Source organism: Pimephales promelas, chromosome 3, assembly GCF_988280905.1.
Source record: "Pimephales promelas chromosome 3, fPimPro1.hap1.1, whole genome shotgun sequence".
In the NCBI taxonomy this organism is placed as follows: domain Eukaryota; kingdom Metazoa; phylum Chordata; class Actinopteri; order Cypriniformes; family Leuciscidae; genus Pimephales; species Pimephales promelas.
Window position 1 is genome coordinate 31,478,541 of NC_142771.1, and position 20,882 is coordinate 31,499,422.

At 36.9% G+C, this 20,882-nt stretch overlaps 1 protein-coding gene across 4 annotated transcripts; it reads left to right on the forward strand.

The window, feature by feature from the left end:
* The first annotated feature begins 2,121 nt into the window (after positions 1–2,121).
* Positions 2,122–11,651, forward strand: zfand2a (zinc finger, AN1-type domain 2A). 4 transcript variants are annotated; one of them, XM_039675080.2, is made up of 10 exons: positions 2,122–2,281; positions 2,865–2,951; positions 4,291–4,385; positions 4,490–4,621; positions 6,420–6,571; positions 6,660–6,782; positions 7,465–7,555; positions 7,643–7,719; positions 9,291–9,432; positions 11,309–11,651. In XM_039675080.2, exons 2-9 carry the CDS (start codon positions 2,897–2,899, stop codon positions 9,397–9,399), a joined length of 834 nt encoding a protein of 277 aa, XP_039531014.1. In that variant the 5' UTR covers positions 2,122–2,281; positions 2,865–2,896; the 3' UTR covers positions 9,400–9,432; positions 11,309–11,651. The 4 variants fall into 4 exon arrangements, with proteins under 4 accessions (XP_039531014.1, XP_039531012.1, XP_039531013.1 ...); XM_039675078.2 differs by having other exon boundaries at positions 9,291–9,391; XM_039675079.2 differs by having other exon boundaries at positions 9,291–9,372.
* The last annotated feature ends 9,231 nt before the right edge of the window (positions 11,652–20,882 follow it).

The window sequence follows — 20,882 nt, forward strand, 5'->3', positions numbered from 1 at the left end:
TAAATCAAAAAGGGCATTACTTAGTATTATGTCTTTATATTATTATAAAATAATTAATTATAAGTATTATTATTATAATTCATTAATATTTGTTTTATATTATTGAATTATTTTATAGAATATATAAGTAGGCTAGTGTAAATCGGTTTTGCAGAAATCAATATTCATAAACTTACCTTTTTTGATATCTCTTAATATGGAAGTGCAAATCCCACAATTGCATTATTAACAAATGCCCGTGCATTGATTTTGCACAATGAAAAGTATTTTTTTTGTTTGTTTGTTTGTTTTTTCATTCCACTGGATACTTTTCAAAACACGTGCTAGACAGACCACAGACGTCAATAACTGTTGTGCTTGCGTCTCGTCATGTTATTCAAAATACGCAAAGCTCAAATAAAAAGTACTATTTAAAAAAAAAAAGCGTTTCTAGACCTTACGATTATTGTTTCTGACCCCCATCTCGCGCTTTTAACAACTAAAAACGTGTGAACCGGCCTTACTACTGAATTGACTGCATTGCATGCTATCATGATAATCATAATCATTCGTTGTGTATGATAGCAACAACGATAAAGTGCTCCAATACAGCAGAGATAAACAACTTACGTGCTGGTTTGGGACACCCAGCCATAAACTGCACAATAGTCTTAGAAACCTCGACCAGACTAACGTACTGCAATAAGAACTTCTCCAGCTGCAATGCAAGTAGAAGTGGGTGAGATGCCACTGCAATTGAGGAGGGACCAGCTAGCACTGGTATACTGGGCAAATATCAGGGGGCATAAAGAGAACCACATGTCTCAAATAGTATTAAGGGAATGTCAGGAAAAAGAAAGTATAAAAATCAAAAGTTATGGGTGGGTCATAAAAGATAAGGTGAATAACATGGGAATTGGATCTTCGAACATCTGCCCAACAGTGTCATATCCAATCATGCCTCCGTGGATGTTACAAGAATTGAATGTTGATTTAGAACTATTGGAAGTGAAGAAGAAAGATGGAGTGGATAAGTATGGAGTAAGCAACTATATAACAGGAAAATACAAAGAGTGTGTAAAGATTTTTACAGATGCATCTAAAAACACTGAGAAGAGAGTAGGGGTAGCCTATGTAATTCCTGAGATGGGCATAGAAATGGCAAAAAGGATAAATGATGACCTAGCAGTGTGTACTGCTGAACTGGTTGCCATATGGTTAGCACTCTTGTGGCTAGAGTCCAACAATTGTCTGCAGGCAGTAATTGCCTCTGATTCAAGTTCAGCAATGTACAGTATTCAGAACTATCGTTCTGATTCAAGGGAAGATATTTTGGTTGAAATTTTACAGCTAGCAAATGGAATACAAGCATCAGGAAGGAGGGTGACATTTGTATGGGTTCCAGCCCATATAGGAGTGGAAGGTAACGAAATGGCTGATGAACATGCAAAGAGAGTAACAGATAAAAGCAATATAGATATAGATGTAAAATACAGTAAAGCAGAGATAAAAAGCATAATTAAGGCTAAAACTATTAAAAAGTGGCAACATATCTGGGATAATGGGTGCTCAGGAAGACATCTATATAGGATACAAGGGAAAGTGGGAAAAGAAACACACATAACCAGATCAAGAGAGGAAGAAATTGTGCTGACTGAGGTTGGGTCATACAAAGTTGAATAGTACAATGTTTTTAATAAAAAAGCATGTAGATGGAAATTGTGAGTATTGCCAGAGTAATATACCTGAAACCGTAGAGCATGTAATAATGTACTGTCAGAAATACAATGAAGCAAGGCAACGACTAGTTAATGAGTTGAAAGCAAAGAAAATGTCTTTAGAAACTAAAACAATATTGGACAGAAGTTCAAGGGAGAATTTTGATCTATTATTTTCTTTTTTGAAAAGTACAGGCCTTTTAAAAAGGATATAGGAATAAAGTTTTTTTTTTTTATAAATAACTGTGAAATTGCTGGTATATTTTGTTTTAATAATAGTAAAGAATAAGACAGTAGCTCCTATGCCATACTCCAGTCCTGTGGTGGCGGTGATGCACAAGAAATAGTTGCCAACCGCCAAATAAAAAGAAGAAGAAGAAGAAGAAGAAGAAGAAGAAGACTAACGTACTTTTATTTTGAAAATACAATCCCCTGTTGCTGCCAAATTCACACCTCCAGCGATGACATCTCAAAACCCCGCAGAGTCAGACGACTAGAAAAACGCAAACTGGCTGTGCTCGTCCAAAGCGAAAGGCTTTAGAAAGGATTGGGGGCACGTACAATTGGATTTGCGTATTATTTCGGTAAGATACACATTTACTGTCATTCCAAGTGAAATACCTTGGTTAAAAATAACGTTTTTAACGTAAAACAAACGACAACCAGATATTGTATTTCTTTCTGTAACGTTAGCTGTTATTTAACGTTAACGTCAACGTTACATCGCGCGATTTTGACGTTTCATTTCACCTTTCCCGGTGTTCGGTCTTCAACGAAATTGTGTTGCTGTCTAGTTATTGTACCTAATTTTAACAACATTTAAGTTGGTGTTTGTTCCCCTTCATATTACGTCAACTGTTTATAATAAATAAGTAGTTGAGAGTTTTAGTATTCTAACTATGTTCCCAATCCGGTATGATTCAGCATTTGTAGTTGATCGCCGCTCAAAGTGAAGCCGCTTCCAGATACACAACAGTTACGTAATGGCGTTAGCTTATCATGCTAAACAAGATGGATCAGCTCAACTCTTGACAGGCCGCCTTCGGCATTTAAAGCCTGTTTTACTCTTTAGGTTGACTCATGATGTTGGTATTGGCAGCTTGGTTGATTGGTATGACAACAGCTCACTGTCGGTCAGAAGTGATGGTTTTGTTTTCATGTTTCCAGTCCAGCAGCTGAAGGCTTTTCACCGCAGTGCCATGGAGTTTCCTGATCTCGGGGAGCACTGCTCAGAGAAGACCTGCAAACGTCTCGGTATGTGTTTTCTCTCAGAATAAACACTGTGACCCATAAAGGCAGAGTAGTCTTAGTGGCCTGGTCAGACTTGTTACTTTGCCTGTCAACATTTTCACTGGCCTCAAAACACTACTTTTGAACGATACAACTTACAGTATCTTTCAAATGTTATTTGGCAGAAATTAATGCTTTTTTTTTTCAACAAGTACAAATTAACTTGAAGAAGACATTTACAATGTTACAAAAGATGTCACTTTAAAATAAATGCTGGTCTTTTGAACTTTCTATTAATCAAAGAATAATGAATAAATTGTATAAAGGTTTACACAAATATGAAGCAGCACAATTCATTCAAATATTTTTCATAATATGAATAGATAAATGTTTCAGCAGAAAATCATAACATTAAAATGATATCTGAAGGATCATGTGACCGAAGTCTTCGTCATCACAAGAATAAAGTAAATGCAGCCTTGAGGCAGAGCAGAAGAGACTTTTTCCAAACGTTTACATTTCTACTTTTACAAACCTACATTTATTTCACATAAAAAACATTTATATAACCTACAGTATTAGCTTTTTCTTTGGCAATAATAAGTTAAACTTGTACAGCTATAAACTCCATGACAGCTTTGTAAACTAGACAGGGTGATAATAATCATTAGCCTGCTTATTACTTATAAACTGTCTACCAAATAAATAAATAAATAAAAATGAACATGAATGTTGAGTTTTTCTGGATGAGCGGTAATACAGTGTTGCTTTGTGCATCGGCCATTTTCGAAAGTACTGTGATTGACCAATCAGAATTGGAGAGCGTGTAATAAAAATAACATAATGGCATTCCCGGCAAAAATTGTTAACAATTTCAAACCTGTTTTTAACGAATGCTTCTAAGCCTATGAAAAGTCACACTCGCTGTTTCTACCATTAGGCCATCATTATTGTTGAGCCCCGTGCAGCATGTGAATTATTAATGTTTGTATATGGACTTTACATGGTGAATGGTTACATTAGGTGTGGCATTTCCTGTTTTCTGACCTTGTTAATAACCATAAAATCTAGTCATGTGATAAACCAGAATGTCAGTCGGGTCATTTAATTGCGCAGTTTTTAGTCAAGTTGATCAAAAACATTGTCTGATAATTGAACCCTTATTTATGATGTGTAGTTTCAGCGATTAGTTCTATTATTTGCCATAAGTTATTTACACACACTTGAACAGCCATCATACACTCAAAACCCCATACAGGTCACTAAGAAGGTTTATAACATCGCTGTGCTCTTTGTGATTCAGCGTTAGTTGAGGTATAAAACTGTTTTGGTCTTTTCATAATGTCCTGTGTTTACACTACAGATTTTCTTCCCATGAAATGTGATGCCTGTGAAGAAATTTTCTGCAAAGACCACATAACTTATGCAAATCACAAGTGCACTTCATCATATAAGAAGGTGTGTATAATTGTCTAATGAATAATAATCTTGGCCCACTGTATATTTAACTAATGCTTAAAACATAGAAGTTGTGGCTGATGCATGTTTGTTTTCTTGTGCAGGATGTCCAGGTTCCTGTATGTCCGTTGTGCAACACCCCCATTCCCATTAGAAGAGGGGAAATGCCAGACATCAAAGTTGGGGAACACATAGACAGAGACTGCAAATCTGACCCTGCTCAGAGGAAACGAAAGGTAGCACGAAAGCAAAAAGTCAAGTCACCTTTATTTTTATAGTGCTTTATACAATACAGATTGTTTCAAAGCAGCTTCACAGTGATAATATGAAAAATACTGTATTGTTCAGCATGTTGATTCAGTTCATTGTGAAGATGATCATTTATTCTATAAAGCAAAAAATAAATAAATAAATAAATCCAGGTCAGTTCTCACACTACAGCGTCAGTACAGTCAGACCAATAATATTGTTGAATATTAAGTGTCCCCAACTAAGTAAGCCAGAGGCAACAGTGGCAAGGAACCCAAACTCCATCAGATGACAGAATGAAAAAAAAAAAACTTTTGAGAAACCATGTTCAGCCAGGGCGCCAGTTCTCCACTGGCCGTGATTCAGGCCGCATCACAAGTCGAAATTCAGATCGGAATCAGCATTATTCAAATAATCATCCAGTTCCTTTTGCTAGAAGATCGGATTCATCACACCGGTATGGAGCCGGAGCCGGTCTGGTTCTTGTGGTCTTTGTTCTCTTCTAAGACAGTTGAAAAGTAAGCAGATCTAGCCGTTTTGAAGGCCTTTCTGTATGCAGTAACACTTTCCTTCCACAAAATGCGAAATACCTCTAGTTTTTTTGTTGTTGTTTTTTTCCAGCTGCGCTCCATTTTTCTGGCTGCTCTCTTGAGAGCCCGAGTGTGCTTGTAATATCACAGCGTCTTACAATTTTCCTTTTATCTTCAATAAGTGCAAAGGAGCAACCGTGTCTAAAGTGCTGGAAAAGAGAGAGTCAGTAGTTCCTGTTGCAACATCCAGTTCTTCTGGGCTATCTGGAATGCAGAGGAATAGAAACTGATCAGGAAGATTTTTCTGGAAGCGATCTTTAGTTATTGTTAGAAGAAGTAGAGCCAGACCGATATTATCGGCCGATATTAGGCATTTTCCAAATTATCGGTATCGGCAGTTATAATGGCCGATAAATTAATATTTCAAAAATAAAATAAAAACGGACGAAACACGCTTGAACCATGTCATGAGTGTTGGAGTTGTATAGTTTGTCCACCAGAGGGCACTCTACACCGTTCCTGTTGGCAACACTCGTTGAGTTGGTCACGATACACACATTGCTTGAATAACAATTAAAAGAACATCCCCATCAGTTCTCTTAACTCAAATAAGCATGACAAAATTTGTGACTATCATGTCCAGTTTTAAATAAATAAATAAAATATCGGCCGATATATATCGGATTTTAAAACCCAAAAACATTTGGTATGGGCCTTCAAAATCCTTTATCGGTCGGGCTCTAGTTAGAAGTGATAGTTCTCCCATATTTGTAACAGGGCATTGGTTCCGCAGCCTTGGCTAAATGTAGTAAACACGAGATTAGATGATCTGAGATGTCATTGCTCTGTTGCAGAATTTCAACTCCATCTAAAGTATGATAACGACAATAAGTGGGTCCTCCTGACACTTGTTGTCTAACTCCAATAGAGCTGAGAATGTCTGTAAATGACAATCTCAATTAATCTTTTTCCTTATCTACATGTTAATTAAAATCACCTACAGTTCCTGTACTAATTCCTTTAGAAAATCATCAAATTCGTGATGAGATCTATATTGTGGCCAATGGCCATTACAAATGTCAAATAGGATTTATCACTTAACACCGGATAACGTTATAAAAAGCACCATCACTTCAACATAATTATATTGTCTGACTACTATTGGAAATGATACTATAAATTACAGCAAAAGGAAAAAGAGAGAAAGATATGTCTCAGCAAAATCTATTCTGACCTGATTTCCATCCCCTAACAGATATTTACAAATAAATGCTCCAAGGGCGGCTGTAAGCAGAAGGAAATGATTCGGGTGACATGTGACCAGTGCCACTTGAACTACTGTCTCAAACATAGACATCCACTCGACCATGACTGTAAGACTGACGGCAAGCCAGTCTCTAAAACAGGGTAAGCATAGTAGTTTACTTTTAATAATGATAAGTTATGCTTTCCGGAGGACTAGTACACTAGTAATAGTGGGGTTTGTTTTAATTAGGCATGCTGCTTTATTGAGGGCTCAAGCCTCCTCTTCTGGTAACTCTGGGGCGTCATCCACTAGAGGGAGCTCTAGGACCATGTCTAATGGAGTAACTGGAAACACGAGACCTCAGAGCAGCAGGTAAGCATTTTTGGTGTAAGCGATCCCCTCAGAAATGTCAAGTGAATGTTCAGAAGTTTGTGGTTGGTAGATGTTTTTGAAAAAGTCTTTTGCTTACCTAGGCTGCATGCATGTAGTCAAAAATACAGTAAAAAGTGTAATGTTGTGAAATATTACAATTTCACACACAAAAACGTTTTTCTATTTAAATAGTTTAAAATGAAATGTATTCCTGTGATGGCAAAGCTGAATTTTCAGCATCTTTACTCCAGTCTTCAGCTAGTCACATGGGTGCTCGCTGCTGCATAAGCTGTCACATGGTAGAAATGTCCAAATACAAATGTGTTCAACAATCTGAAAGTCGAACCATTTGTTTGTTCATTGCTTACACTAGAAAAGGAAAAAAAAAAAGTATTACGTTGTTCAGTTTTATCCCTGAATGAATGTGAGTCACTATGGCAATTTTTGATGCAGCATGAATGAACTACAATGGTGACATTTTTCACAATCATGATAGAAAACATGAATATTATCTTTAAATGCTTATACCAGCATTTAACATTATAAATTCACTTTTGATCAGTTGAATGCATCCTTGCTCATTAAAATTACTTTCACAAAGTCGACTTTTGAGCGGCAATTGAAATGACACACGTTTTGAGTGTTTTCTCAGGTACTGATTACTGTTTTTTTTGCCCCTCAGTACATTATGGACATCTCCTGCATCTCCTCCCATGGTGTCTCCCACAGCACAGAATGTAATTCCCTCATCAGTGTCGTATCAAGGCGGGCTGGTGCGTTGCTCATTTTGAGATCGTTTTTAAAAGTCTATGTTTGAGTGTATTTGATTTTGAACCGTGCATTGTTGTTGTTTTTCTCAGACGGAGGAGCAGGCCCTCCAGAGAGCTTTAGAAATGTCACTGGCTGAATCTGCTCGGACAAGCCAGCCTACTCTAAGGTAACTCTTCTGGCCTAACAATAAACATTTAGACTTTTATTAAAATTACTATTGTTAAACAGTTCAGAATAAATTATTCCTTAAAAATAAAATAAAAATACTGGGAAATTAATAGTTTGACATTTGGTTCTTTTAACAGTTCTAGAACGTTTGCAAGATTGTAGTTAGATGCAAAACATTTATGCAATAAGTTTTGAAGTGTAACTACTGATTATCAACTTGCTTTGTATTGTTACAGTGTAGGTAGTATATGTAAATGAGCAATGTTTACTCGTTCTCCTTGTCACCTGGACTGAGATATTTTTTATATGTCAGCAAAAAGACTTTTGATAGGGTCAGGGCTTTTGTGAAAACTACAGATTATATTTCCGCGTTTTTATATCCTTGCCCCCAGACAGTCGGATCGACCGAGGGTTATTAACTCTGTATTTCACTGTACGAAAACAAAACTCAGATCATATTTAATGGTGAAGCTATCATGTTAAATATTTAGTAATAATAATAGACCAACACCTGTCTTTTAAAAAGAAAGCAAGAAGGGTTATAAATACTGTTAAATTGTATTTCAATAATTTCTCAAGGCTTTCTCAATCAGCTGCACTAGTTTTTGTACATACTCTGATTCTCCCTCACTTGCTGTATTGTATAACAACTTGGTCACAAGCAGGTGCAACTACACTTAAAGTCCCCGTGAAGCGGAAGTTGCAAACGATTTTTCTCCAGTGCTGTGACGTATTTCCAAGTGAAACGGAATATTGAACAGAGGGCAGGGTTTTACTCTAGCGCTCCTCCTCTCCATCTCTCGCTCATAGCAAACTAACGGTTTGAGGGGAGTGGTTAAGCGTTTCCCCACCCAAACTGTGAAGCCTACGTCATCAGAAAAAGAAACCGTTCCAGACCGGAAGTAACTTTTCAGATTTTGATTAAAGATTACTAAGGTAAAACATTTTTTTAATATATATTCACTTGCACGGATTAATTGTTCACCACAAGACTAGTAATATGCGCTAACAAAGTAAATAGGTTCAATTTTGATTTCACGGGGACTTTAAAGGAGTAGTTCACTTTTGAAAAAAACTTTTGCTGATAATTTACTCACCCCCATGTCATCCAAGATGTCCATGTCTTCTTTCTTCAGTCGAAAAGAAATTAAGGTTTTTGATGAAAACATTCCAGGATTTTCTCCATATAATGGACTTCAATGGGAACCAAACGGTTCAAGGTCCAAAAGAAACTTTCAGTACAAACTGCAAACTTGTTCAAAGGCCTTTAAACGATTCCAGACGATAAATAAGGGTCTTATCAAGCGAAACGATCGGTCATTTAAAAAAAAAAAATAAATAACAAAGTTTAAGTTTTATAAGATCAAATGCTCGCCTTGCTCTGTTCTGTGATGCACATTCGTGACTCTCCTGTTTGAACTCGTTCATCAAAATGAACAAATTTTTCTGAATCAATTTGTTCGTTTCTTTCGCCGAATGAACCAAATGAATAGATTTGTTCATTTTGATGAACGAGTTCGAACAGGAGTGCGCTACAAAACAGAGCTGATAGCTGACTGTACATTTTAGTCCTCAGGAGCAGGAGGATCTGGCCATGGCTCAGGCTCTCGCTGCTAGTGAGGAAGAATACCGGCGACAGCAGCAGAGACAGGTAGCCAGAAACCCTTACGGTCAGTAGCATAGCATCCTATGCTAACAGGACCTCATCTAGGTACATGGCCCAAGTGGCATCTCTGTTTATGTCTAATCTTTTGGGTGCTGGGCATACTGAAGAATACTGAAATGGTTAGTATTTATTAAGGATGCTGTTAAATATTTTGAAGGATCAACATTTGACACATTGAAAGTGGGTGAGAAGTAACATCTGGGGATGCAGTAGCATTGTACTATTTAAAAACAATGTTTTGTCTATCCATTTTTTGGGGTGGTGGGTGCAATTGAACTGGCCTAGGTTTACATGTTATAGTTTTAAATAAGAGAAAAGATGGTTCCATGAATTACGCTTTGTTATATGAAATTGAATAAACATTTGCATGCTAGTTTTATAACTATCATCTCGTTAATAGTGATGCACCTAAATAAATGTCCTACAAAATAAACACCCAAACTGAAGTTAAAGTGTTCATTCAGCCAAAAAATAGTGTATTTAATGGTCAGTTAATCAAACTTATTTAATAATCAACGCTAATATAAATATTGTGTTGCATATCAACATTTAAATTGCACATAAGGCAGTTTTTATATAAACTTTTAATGATGTAGTATAGTTTAAACCTGTTTCCATGACAGAATTATTCAAACATGCATTAAATAATGAAGACAACAGGTTAAGTTAAAATATAATGAATATGTTAAAGCGTATATATTTAGAAAAATGCTCCTGTCTAGAGGTGTTTTTATTTTTATTTGAGGTAAATGTATCATTACGTGACATTTTTTACAAGTGGTTTTATTGTCTTCTTTCTATGGTTAAAACACAGATAGAGTGGTTACATGAGACTTTATACACTTCAATAAGTTATATTGTTTCTTTCAACATACCTTCTGGTGTTCATTTGTTTATTTTGTGCTGTACCTAGTGCTAAAGAGGAAGAAATAAACAGTTCATGTACAGCTTGAAGTGAGACGCTACAGTGACCTGTCACAACACATTACAGAGCCAAAACATTTCATTCTAGATTAAACACAAATTGAAAGCTCTGACTTTTTCAAACTCTATCAAAAGTTAAAAAAAAAAAAAAAAAGCGCAAAGCTTATTATGATGGACAGGTGTGCTTTAAATTGCTTTTATTAGCCGCCATTTTAAAGTCGCTCCGGTGGGAAGTAAACCAGTCGCGAATTTGATGGCGTATTGTGCGTATTGTAAATGTACGTACTACATACATTTCTTTCATACTTTAGAATATACAGTGAAATTCATTTATAAATAATATATATATATATATCTACTGTACCATATATATATATATGTATAAATCAGAACGTAAAAAAAAGCAGGAACAAACTATATACATGGCCTATATCGGATATTAATATCCAATAGTGTAAATCGCAGCAGAAGCTTCAGGTTGGTAGTCCAAGGCATTGTTGTCTATCTGTACTTCCGGGATTCTTCCCACCGGAGCCTCGCTTTCGATTTGAAAATGGCGGCTGCATGAAATCAGCATATTGAACTTTATTGAACTCAACTGAAAACAACATAGCATTTCTGTTAATGATTTTAAAACCTGAAAACTTCGACTGAAAACAAAAAATCATTTTAGGCCATTGAAATTTCAGTGCATCACTACTTGATAAAATTAACAGATTTGTGGCTGTATGGAATATTTGCAGATTTTATGTTGCTTTAAAAAATGTATTTAATCAGAATACAACATTTGGTCGTAAATGACAAAACATGATTTGCACCCCCAGTATGGTGTAGTTATGGTAAATCGCCAGCAGAAGCTAACCAACCAAACCCTCATTTAGTTGTTATAAAAACAGCACATAGGCTGCATGTTGGTCACTGTGAAAGACACTACTACTACTACAGTGATGGAATTCTTGATCTCTAATTGTTTATTCATTGTCTTCTCAATCCACAGGGAGGCGTTTCAAAACAGTCCAGCTGCTGCCTGTCGTAATGTGAGGTGGCTCTGACCAACTTTAATCTGCCTCAATCTGCACATAAGCACCAATAATGTACCAGTGAGCTGCACATGTGGATTCCTCAGTCCAGCATATAAAGCTTCTGTTTTCCAAATCAACACATCTGAAGGCTGTTATGTTGTCAAATTTTTTTCTGTTTTGCGTCACTCTTTAGCGTGCTTCTTAGACAGGCAATTGTGCCGATTTGGCAAGTGGTGCTTCATGTAAATATTTTATATAGTTATGTTAATCTGTTAATCAGTGTAGATGTCTTTTGAAATAAATTATTTTAAAGTGTTATTTCACTCTCTACTTTATTGGTCACATAGTGAACGAGTTAATCGTATGCTGTGTTACATTGTAAGGCAAAGTATATAATTGTGAAAGGCATTTACCTATTAAAAGGATTTAAAAAATACAAGAATACCAAGATCATGAAATAATGAATAACCCTCCCCTAAACCTATATTTGCTAAAACAATACATTTCCACATTTCTATGAAACTTGGCATTTCCTGTGAAATTCCTCTACATTATAAATCATTGTTATGTTTATCAAAGGATTTTTGGGTAAAGACATGGTTTGGAAGATTACATAATAGCCTACATAACTTTTTACATAATAGCCTAACATTTTGTTTTTATCAAAAGTTTAGCTTTAAAACAAACTTAACTTACTCAGTGGATCTGTCAGTAGAAACCAGAACTGGTGGTTTGTCTCTGAAAAATGATTAATGTTTCCAATAAAGACATAAAATGCTGATAGATTAATATGCATTTTTTAGATGCTGGCAGCAATATTTTTGCTTGCTGTGATTGTGCTCTCCAAACATGAAAAATAAAATAATAGACTTGGGTTCTTTCTTAAAATCTGGGATCTAGGTAATCACATCAATTATGAGGCCAAAACATTCACATAATGATATAACGCATGCATTAACACAGAAAAGCTAAGTGCTCTAGCACGTCAGAGCACCGCTTCATTCAGGGTCATTTAAAAATTACACAGACCTCACTTACACAGAGACAATTATAGATAATTACACTAATTCATATTCCGATCAGTTATTTTTTTTAGTGTAATTAAATGATGTAGTTTTGTGTTAAAAATTAACCAAATTTAAATAATGAGCTAATATATCAAATCCTTCCAAAGCATGTTGTCAATAACTGACTCACTATGCTTATTTACAAGTGTTTATAATTTAGACATGACAGGATGGTTTTCGTGGGGAATTGCATACATACGTCACTCGCCTGTGTGTATCATCATGAGATTGAGAAAAGTTGCTTCAGATACTTTGATGTGTGTATGGTGTGGGGGGTTGGGGGTTCAAACCTAAACCAAACATATTTTTATTCAAACTTTAACAGTCTGTCATTAGTCTGCCACAAAAAAATAAATAAAAAATTAAAATCATGAACTCAAATGTCATTGTGGGAAAAAAATGTGTTACTGTTGTAACAGTGCAAAGGCTAAAATCAGAGCTTTCAGGCTATAGCCTATAATGCTAATAAGCCTATACCAAAATTATTATTACAACTAAATTGTTGGTCAGTAATTACAATCATAAAAAACTAAATCATTGTGTAGATGATTTGCTTAAAGTGTAATCCAAAAGAACAAATTGTCTGCACACTTGAGTCCTTCAAGCCAAATTTAATGCCAAGCTTTCGGTGATACAACCATCCTCAGGGCATACACAAACAAAATGTTACCTTCCATTTGACTATGTTCAACTAGGACAATCAACAGTGATAACCCACACCTGCAGAGGCTAGGTAGGGACAGTTGTAGTCCACTGGTGGGAGTTGTAGTTTTTTAAGGTGATCACCTTAAAAAACTACATCTACAAAACTACAACTCCCACCAGTGGACTACAACTGTCCCTACCTAGCCTCTGCAGGTGTGGGTTATCACTGTTGATTGTCCTAGTTGAACATAGTCAAATGGAAGGTAACATTTTGTTTGTGTATGCCCTGAGGATGGTTGTATCACCGAAAGCTTGGCATTAAATTTGGCTTGAAGGACTCAAGTGTGCAGACAATTTGTTCTTTTGGTTGTCAAGTGTTATCTGTCTGGCACCTTGTTTGCCGTGAGTGCGGTGAAACTCTTTCATCTTAAAGTGTAATCCGACATCAGACATTAAGGCCCAGGCGATTTTTTTTTTTTTTGTACACAGTGACACGACCAATCAATCACTCCTTAAATGGTGCGTTCACACCAGACGCGAATAGCACGTCAAATTCGCACCTACCACGTCTAGTTATACGTGTGAACACTTCGAATCCATTCACGCATCAAGACAAGAGTGAAATTGACGCGCATAAAAAACTAAAGTTTAGACTGGCTGCCTGCACATTCACCAGTGTTGCCAGACGTACGATAATTATCGTATTTGTACGATAGTTTTGACCTCTGTACGATGTATGATCAATAATGAAAAAAATCCCATAATGTACGATAATTTCAGAATTTGGTGACACTTCAATCGGAGGTCATTGTCATCACAGTGCTTCTATACTCATTGATCTAGCTGGGGATCTACGTCATGATTGTGAGGAGAAAGTGAAAGTGAGAGAGCACGGCAAAGAGGGAGAGAGCGAGAGACCTTGCGTGTGTGCCTCATGAAAGCTACACTCCCTGTCAGAAATTCGGTCATCCAGCTTAGATTTCGGGACTGCCTAGGCGTCATTTACGGGGGGGACGGGTGGGACATGTCCCCACCACTTTTTGCCTGGGTTGATATTGTCCCCACCACTTTTGAATCTTTTGAGCGGAACGGATGTACCAATACAAATAAAACGTCTCCAGTTAGCTAGCATTCGTTTCATTCGTTTGTTAAATAAGAGGCGATCTAGCTCTGAAATGTGTTGTCTTCACTCGAACGCGCGCTGCAATTCGTTGTGGAAGTTTTTATTCGTTCCATTGAAATCACAAATCAAAATACAGACAAACGTGTCGCTACTTCTCTGGGTTCTAATCCGCACTCGTACAGTTTTTTTTACCCTCATCAAAACCGAGAATGTTTTTCAGTGGTTGTATATTAATATACATAAGGTTTTGATGAGGAAAAAAAAAACTATACGAGTGCGGATTAGAACCCACAACCTCCGTCTCGCTTGGCAAAAATTCTGCCACTGGACCATTATTGTACATACACAGTATAGGCGAATCTCTGAATTTATTCACGTTCAAATTCACCATATTAACAATATATATTAGATCTCATATTTGACCAATTAAACCCAAAAGTACCATAACATTTTTAGTCAGACGTCACATCTTTGTATAAATTTTATTTATTTACATCAGTAAGCTACAGGAAATCGTCTTTGAAAACATGACCTTCACGAAAGAGTAAAAAGAATGAATGCGTCATTGTACCCAGCACTTTTGAAAATGCCCTTCCTAATGCGTCTCTGTCCCCAGCACATGTCAAACCAAACTGAGATGCACTGTTAGAAATTTCTTGTAATTTTACAGGAAATTCCTGGCTAATTGTTGCCGTAAATTTACTGTAAACAGTATACAGGACTGCTATTGTAAAATAACTACAACAAGATACTGTAATTTTACAAGATAGAATACTGTAAATTTTACAGCAAAATTTTATATTTACGGCAACTCAGTAGCCAGGAATTTCCTGTAATTTTAGGTATTTTCTGTAATTTCATAGGACAGCATATTGTAAATATTACAATTAAATATTGTAACTTGGATAAATGTCCTGTTTCAGACTTCTGCAAAGAAAAACAAAACACTTTTTTTTTTAAATATATATTTTTATTTTCTCTTAAAACTAATGAGAAAACGAGTCCACAATGCACATTTTGGACGTTTTTTTCTCTGCCTGCCCATCTGGGGATGCTGCAAAAGGCTCTGAAAACAGGGAGGGAAACACACTTATCAGATAACATTTAAGACTGATATGACATGGTCATTACCATGACATGAAACATTACAGGGATAGTTCACTTTGATATACATTTTTGGTATGTTTTAGCTTACCTCAAGGGTATCCAAGATGTAGGTGTCTTTGTTTCCACAGTATTTTCAATTTTGATATCTGTCTGTCAGTCATGTAATGGAGGTCTATTGTCACCACCTCAAAGAGCATGCACAGAGAAGTCCAAATTAAACATGATTTAATGACTCGTAAATGTAAGTAAACATTGATGGCCTAAGACACGAAACGAGCGGTTTGTGTGAGAAAATGAACAGTATTTATATCGTTTTTACCTCATGTAGCCACAGCCACAAAGCGCCCGTGCCCTTAGATCACTTGAACGTGGCTGTGATTACAAGAGGTAAAAACAACATAAATACTGTTCGTTTTCGTCATTACTAATGGAGGTATATTTGATTCAAATCAACTGAACGCCTGTGACAGTGTGATTTGTAGTTATAGACAAAAGCCATGCATGTGTATCAGTAAATTTGAAGCCAAAGAGAGAAACATTTTAAGAGTTGCAAACTTGTAAACATTTTTTCTCTCCCAAATTACACCATCTCAAATTCCTTTTGATGTTTTAGCTTACCTCAAGGGCATCCAAGATGTAGGTGTCTTTGTTTCCACAGTATTTTCAATTTTGATATTTTTAGGACAAACCGTCGTTGTCTATGCATCATATAATGGAGATTTATGGGGCCCACCACAAAGAGCATGCACAGAGAAGTCCAAATTAATTATGATTTAATGACTCGTAAATGTAAGTACACATTGATGGCCTAAGACACGAAACGAGCGGTTTGTGAGAGAAAACAAACGGTATTAATATCGTTTTTACCTTGTGTAATTGCAGTGACGTCCAAGTACTCTGAGGGCGAGGGCGAGGCCGCTTCTATCTGCGCAAGCGCGCCAGAAAGCCCCGGAAGTGATCTCTCGCGCATGTGCGTCACTCATTGTTTACACAGATTTCGGAAGTTTTACCTTTCACTGTGAAGATCTAAATATCGAAATCGTCTTCCATTGCGATTTCCTGTACATCTAAATATGTTTAGATCTTCACAGTGAAAAGTTAAACTTCTAAAATCTGTGTAAACAATGTGTGTACATGCACAAGAGATCACTTCCGGGGCTTCTGCAGACCAAAGCGCCCGTGCTGTCAGATCAGTTGGATACGGCTGTGGTTACAAGAGGTAAAAACGATATAAATACTGTTCGTTTTCTCACACAAACCACTCGTTTCATGTCTTAGGCCATCAATGTGTACTTACATTTATGAGTCATTGAATCTAGTTTAATTTGGACTTCTCTGTGCATGCTCTTTGAAGTGGTGACCATACACCTCCATTATATGACTGACAGACAGGAACGGTTTGACCTAAAAGTATCAATGAAACTACTGCGTAAACAAAGACACCTACATCTTACCCTTGAGGTAAGATAAAACATATCAAAAATTAATTTCAAAGTGAACTATCCCTTTAATGAACTTGTACGCTCACATTTTTGATACAGTTGCTGCAGTGATTTGGTGTGAAACGCATTTATAAACCAGCATCAAGAAATGTGAAGTCGTGGAGAAATTTATGAACAACTGTAAATCAATACAGTATGTGAATTCATCCAATGAGAGTTGCAACCTTGAAGAATATTTCTTGTATATGTCTTGTATATGTATACTGCTCATTTTAGTTCACACAATCATTTCTCAGCAAGTTTAATGGATTATTTAAAATAGAAAAAGAAAAATGTAGTTTCAGCGTGAACAATTGTATTTTAAGTTTGCTTAAAATGATTTGGGTAAATTCACATACTGATTTGAGCATGTGCAAAATTTCTCCACAACTTCACATTTCTTGATGTGTGTGTGTGTAATGTGTGGATTTTCTCTACAACTACAAATCGCACTGTCACAGGCATTAAGTTGATTTAAATCAAATATACCTCCATAATTGCTATAATCATTTTCATGACAGTGTCATGTTTAAACTCACCTCTGAAGGAATTCAAGTGTGCTTGCGACTTCTGCTGGATATTGCAAGTTAAAGACAAAGTAGGCAGCGAAGACTGCTACCAGTCCATGCAGGAGGTTACTGTGGGGCCCCATCACACATGCTCCTTCCACGGAGATATTCCATGTGTCTGCGCCACGAAGTATCTCTTCTAAAACATTATGATAACAATATGATATGAAACATTAACAATATGATAACTAAAAGCTGCACAACACACTATTGCCACCTAGATGAATTCAGTAATGTTCAAGTGGAGAAAGACTTCCACACCACCACTTGAACATTTTTATCTCCTTTGACCCGTACACCCTCCATCAACAACTCAAATAAATTATTTTTTTATGTGCAACAGTCCTCCGTCAAACACATGAATTCAATAAAGAATTAACTTTTACAAAATAAGGGAAGATTATACCTGGGACAACTAATCGAGGTGTGCTTGGCAGGGTGACAGCTCTCTCAATATCAGCAGCCATGGCAGAGGGCTGGAGAAAAAAAAAACATTAACAAAGTTAACCATGGGTAAGTTGAGTAAACGACAAAGAAAATTTGCACCAAAAGCTGGAATGTTCTATTCAACACCAAGGGGGAAATCAGTTTCGATTTATGGTGCCAAATGTAGAAACAGCTGCATATGGCAAATCTTTTTTTTAATATATGGATGCCACATCAATCAGGCATGTGATTGGCTAAGGACAAATAAGCAGGAAAATATAGTATTTTATATAGTATGTAGTATATAGTTTTATAGTATTTAAATATAGTAATTTTCCATAGTAAATTTTTCCCTATGGATGTCAATGGGGACCAGCAACTGTCTGATTACCCACATTCTTCAAAATATATTTTTTGTTCAGCACAAGAAATAAATTAATACAGGTTTGGAACAACATTACAGTGAATAAACAATGACAGATTTTTTATTTTGGGGTCAACTATCCGTTTAAGAACAAGCGGCTGCATGTTTATTATTAGGGCTACTGTCACTTTAAGACCTATGCGCGACGCGTCTAATATACACGGAGCATTTGACAAGCAGATTTCTCTCAATTTTCTCGCTTTGCTTTGAGTTTAGACATAACCAAATGTTTTTATAAAAACCTTTCAAAGACATAGACCTGAGTGCAACAATGGAGGCTCTAGACCCTTCCAGTGCTGAGATATCGAAACTCAAAATTTCGACCCGAAAAAAAAAAACGACAGTGGTACCCCTTTCGTTTTTTTTTTTTTCGGGCGAAAAATTAAGTTTCTCCAATCTTCTCAAAACTCAATTTTTCGCCCGAAAAAAAAAACGAAAGGGGTACCACTGTCGTTTTTTTTTTCGGGTCGAAATTTTGAGTTTCAATATCTCAGCACTGGAAGGGTCTAGAGCCTCCATTGTTGCACTCAGGTCTATGTCTCATGGCCCTCTATCAGAATCCAGAGTTTTGAGAAGATTGGGGATACTTAATTTTTCGCCCAAAAAAAAAAAACGTAAGGGGTAACACTGTCGTTTTTTTTACGGGTCGAAATTTTGATTTTCGATATCTCAGCTCTGGAAGGGTCTAGAGCCTCCATTGTTGCACTCAGGTCTAAGTCTCATGGCCCTCTATCAGAATCCAGAGTTTTGAGAAGATTGGGGATACTTAATTTTTCGCCCAAAAAAAAAAAACGTAAGGGGTAACACTGTCGTTTTTTTTACGGGTCGAAATTTTGATTTTCGATATCTCAGCTCTGGAAGGGTCTAGAGCCTCCATTGTTGCACTCAGGTCTAAGTCTCATGGCCCTCTATCAGAATCCAGAGTTTTGAGAAGATTGGGGATACTTAATTTTTCGCCCCAAAAAAAACGTAAGGGGTAACACTGTCGTTTTTTTTACGGGTCGAAATTTTGATTTTCGATATCTCAGCTCTGGAAGGGTCTAGAGCCTCCATTGTTGCACTCAGGTCTAAGTCTCATGGCCCTCTATCAGAATCCAGAGTTTTGAGAAGATTGGGGATACTTAATTTTTCGCCCAAAAAAAAAAAACGTAAGGGGTAACACTGTCGTTTTTTTTTACGGGTCGAAATTTTGATTTTCGATATCTCAGCTCTGGAAGGGTTTAGAGCCTCGATTGTTGCACTCAGGTCTAAGCCTCATGGCCCTCTATCAGAATCCAGAGTTTTGAGAAGATTGGGGATACTTAATTTTTCGCCCAAAAAAAAAACGTAAGGGGTAACACTGTCGTTTTTTTTACGGGTCGAAATTTTGATTTTCGATATCTCAGCTCTGGAAGGGTTTAAAGCCTCCATTGTTGCACTCAGGTCTAAGTCTCATGGCCCTCTATCAGAATCCAGAGTTTTGAGAAGATTGGGGATACTTAATTTTTCGCCCAAAAAAAAAACGTAAGGGGTAACACTGTCGTTTTTTTTTCGGGTCGAAATTTTGATTTTTGATATCTCAGCTCTGGAAGGGTCTAGAGCCTCCATTGTTGCACTCAGGTCTATGTCTCATGGCCCTCTATCAGAATCCAGAGTTTTGAGAAGATTGGGGATACTTAATTTTTCGCCCCCACAAAAAAATCGTAAGGGGTAACACTGTCGTTTTTTTTTTCTGGTCGAAATTTTGATTTTCGATATCTCAGCTCTGCAAGGGTCTAGAGCCTCCATTTTTGCACTCAGGTTTAAGTCTCATGGCCCTCTATCAGAATCCAGAGTTTTGAGAAGATTGGAGAAACTTCATTTTTCGCCCGAAAAAAAAAAAAACGAAAGGGGTACCACTGTCGTTTTTTTTTTCGGGTCGAAATTTTGAGTTTCGATATCTCAGCTCTGGAAGGGTCTAGAGCCTCCATTGTTGCACTCAGGTCTAAGTCTCATGGCCCTCTATCAGAATCCAGAGTTTTGAGAAGATTGGGGATACTTAATTTTTTGCCCCCAAAAAAAAACGTAAGGGGTAACACTGTCGTTTTTTTTTTTCGGGTCGAAATCTTGAGTTTCGATATCTCAGCACTGGAAGGGTCTAGAGCCTCCATTGTTGCACTCAGGTCTATGTCTCATGGCCCTCTATGAGAATCCAGAGTTTTGAGAAGATTGGGGATACTTAATTTTTCGCCCAAAAAAAAAAAACGTAAGGGGTAACACTGTCGTTTTTTTTTTCTGGTCGAAATTTTGAATTTCGATATCTCAGCTCTGGAAGGGTCTAGAGCCTCCATTGTTGCACTCAGGTCTAAGTCTCATGGCCCTCTATCAGAATCCAGAGTTTTGAGAAGATTGGGGATACTTAATTTTTCGCCCAAAAAAAAAAAACGTAAGGGGTAACACTGTCGTTTTTTTTTTGGGTCGAAATTTTGATTTTCGATATCTCAGCTCTGGAAGGGTCTAGAGCCTCCATTGTTGCACTCAGGTCTAAGTCTCATGGCCCTCTATCAGAATCCAGAGTTTTGAGAAGATTGGGGATACTTAATTTTTCGCCCAAAAAAAAAAACGTAAGGGGTAACACTGTCGTTTTTTTTTTCGGGTCGAAATTTTGATTTTCGATATCTCAGCTCTGGAAGGGTCTAGAGCCTCCATTGTTGCACTCAGGTCTACGTCTCATGGCCCTCTATCAGAA

What these genes read in the sequence shown, in the direction of transcription:
- zfand2a (XM_039675078.2), top strand. Translation starts at nt 2,897, where the DNA reads ATGGAGTTTCCTGATCTCGGGGAGCACTGCTCAGAGAAGACCTGCAAA. An exon ending in GCACTTCATCATATAAGAAG is followed by an intron (nt 4,386 to 4,489) that starts GTGTGTATAATT and finishes TTTCTTGTGCAG; the next exon opens with GATGTCCAGGTTCCTGTATG. An exon ending in GGTAGCCAGAAACCCTTACG is followed by an intron (nt 9,392 to 11,308) that starts GTCAGTAGCATA and finishes CTCAATCCACAG; the next exon opens with GGAGGCGTTTCAAAACAGTC.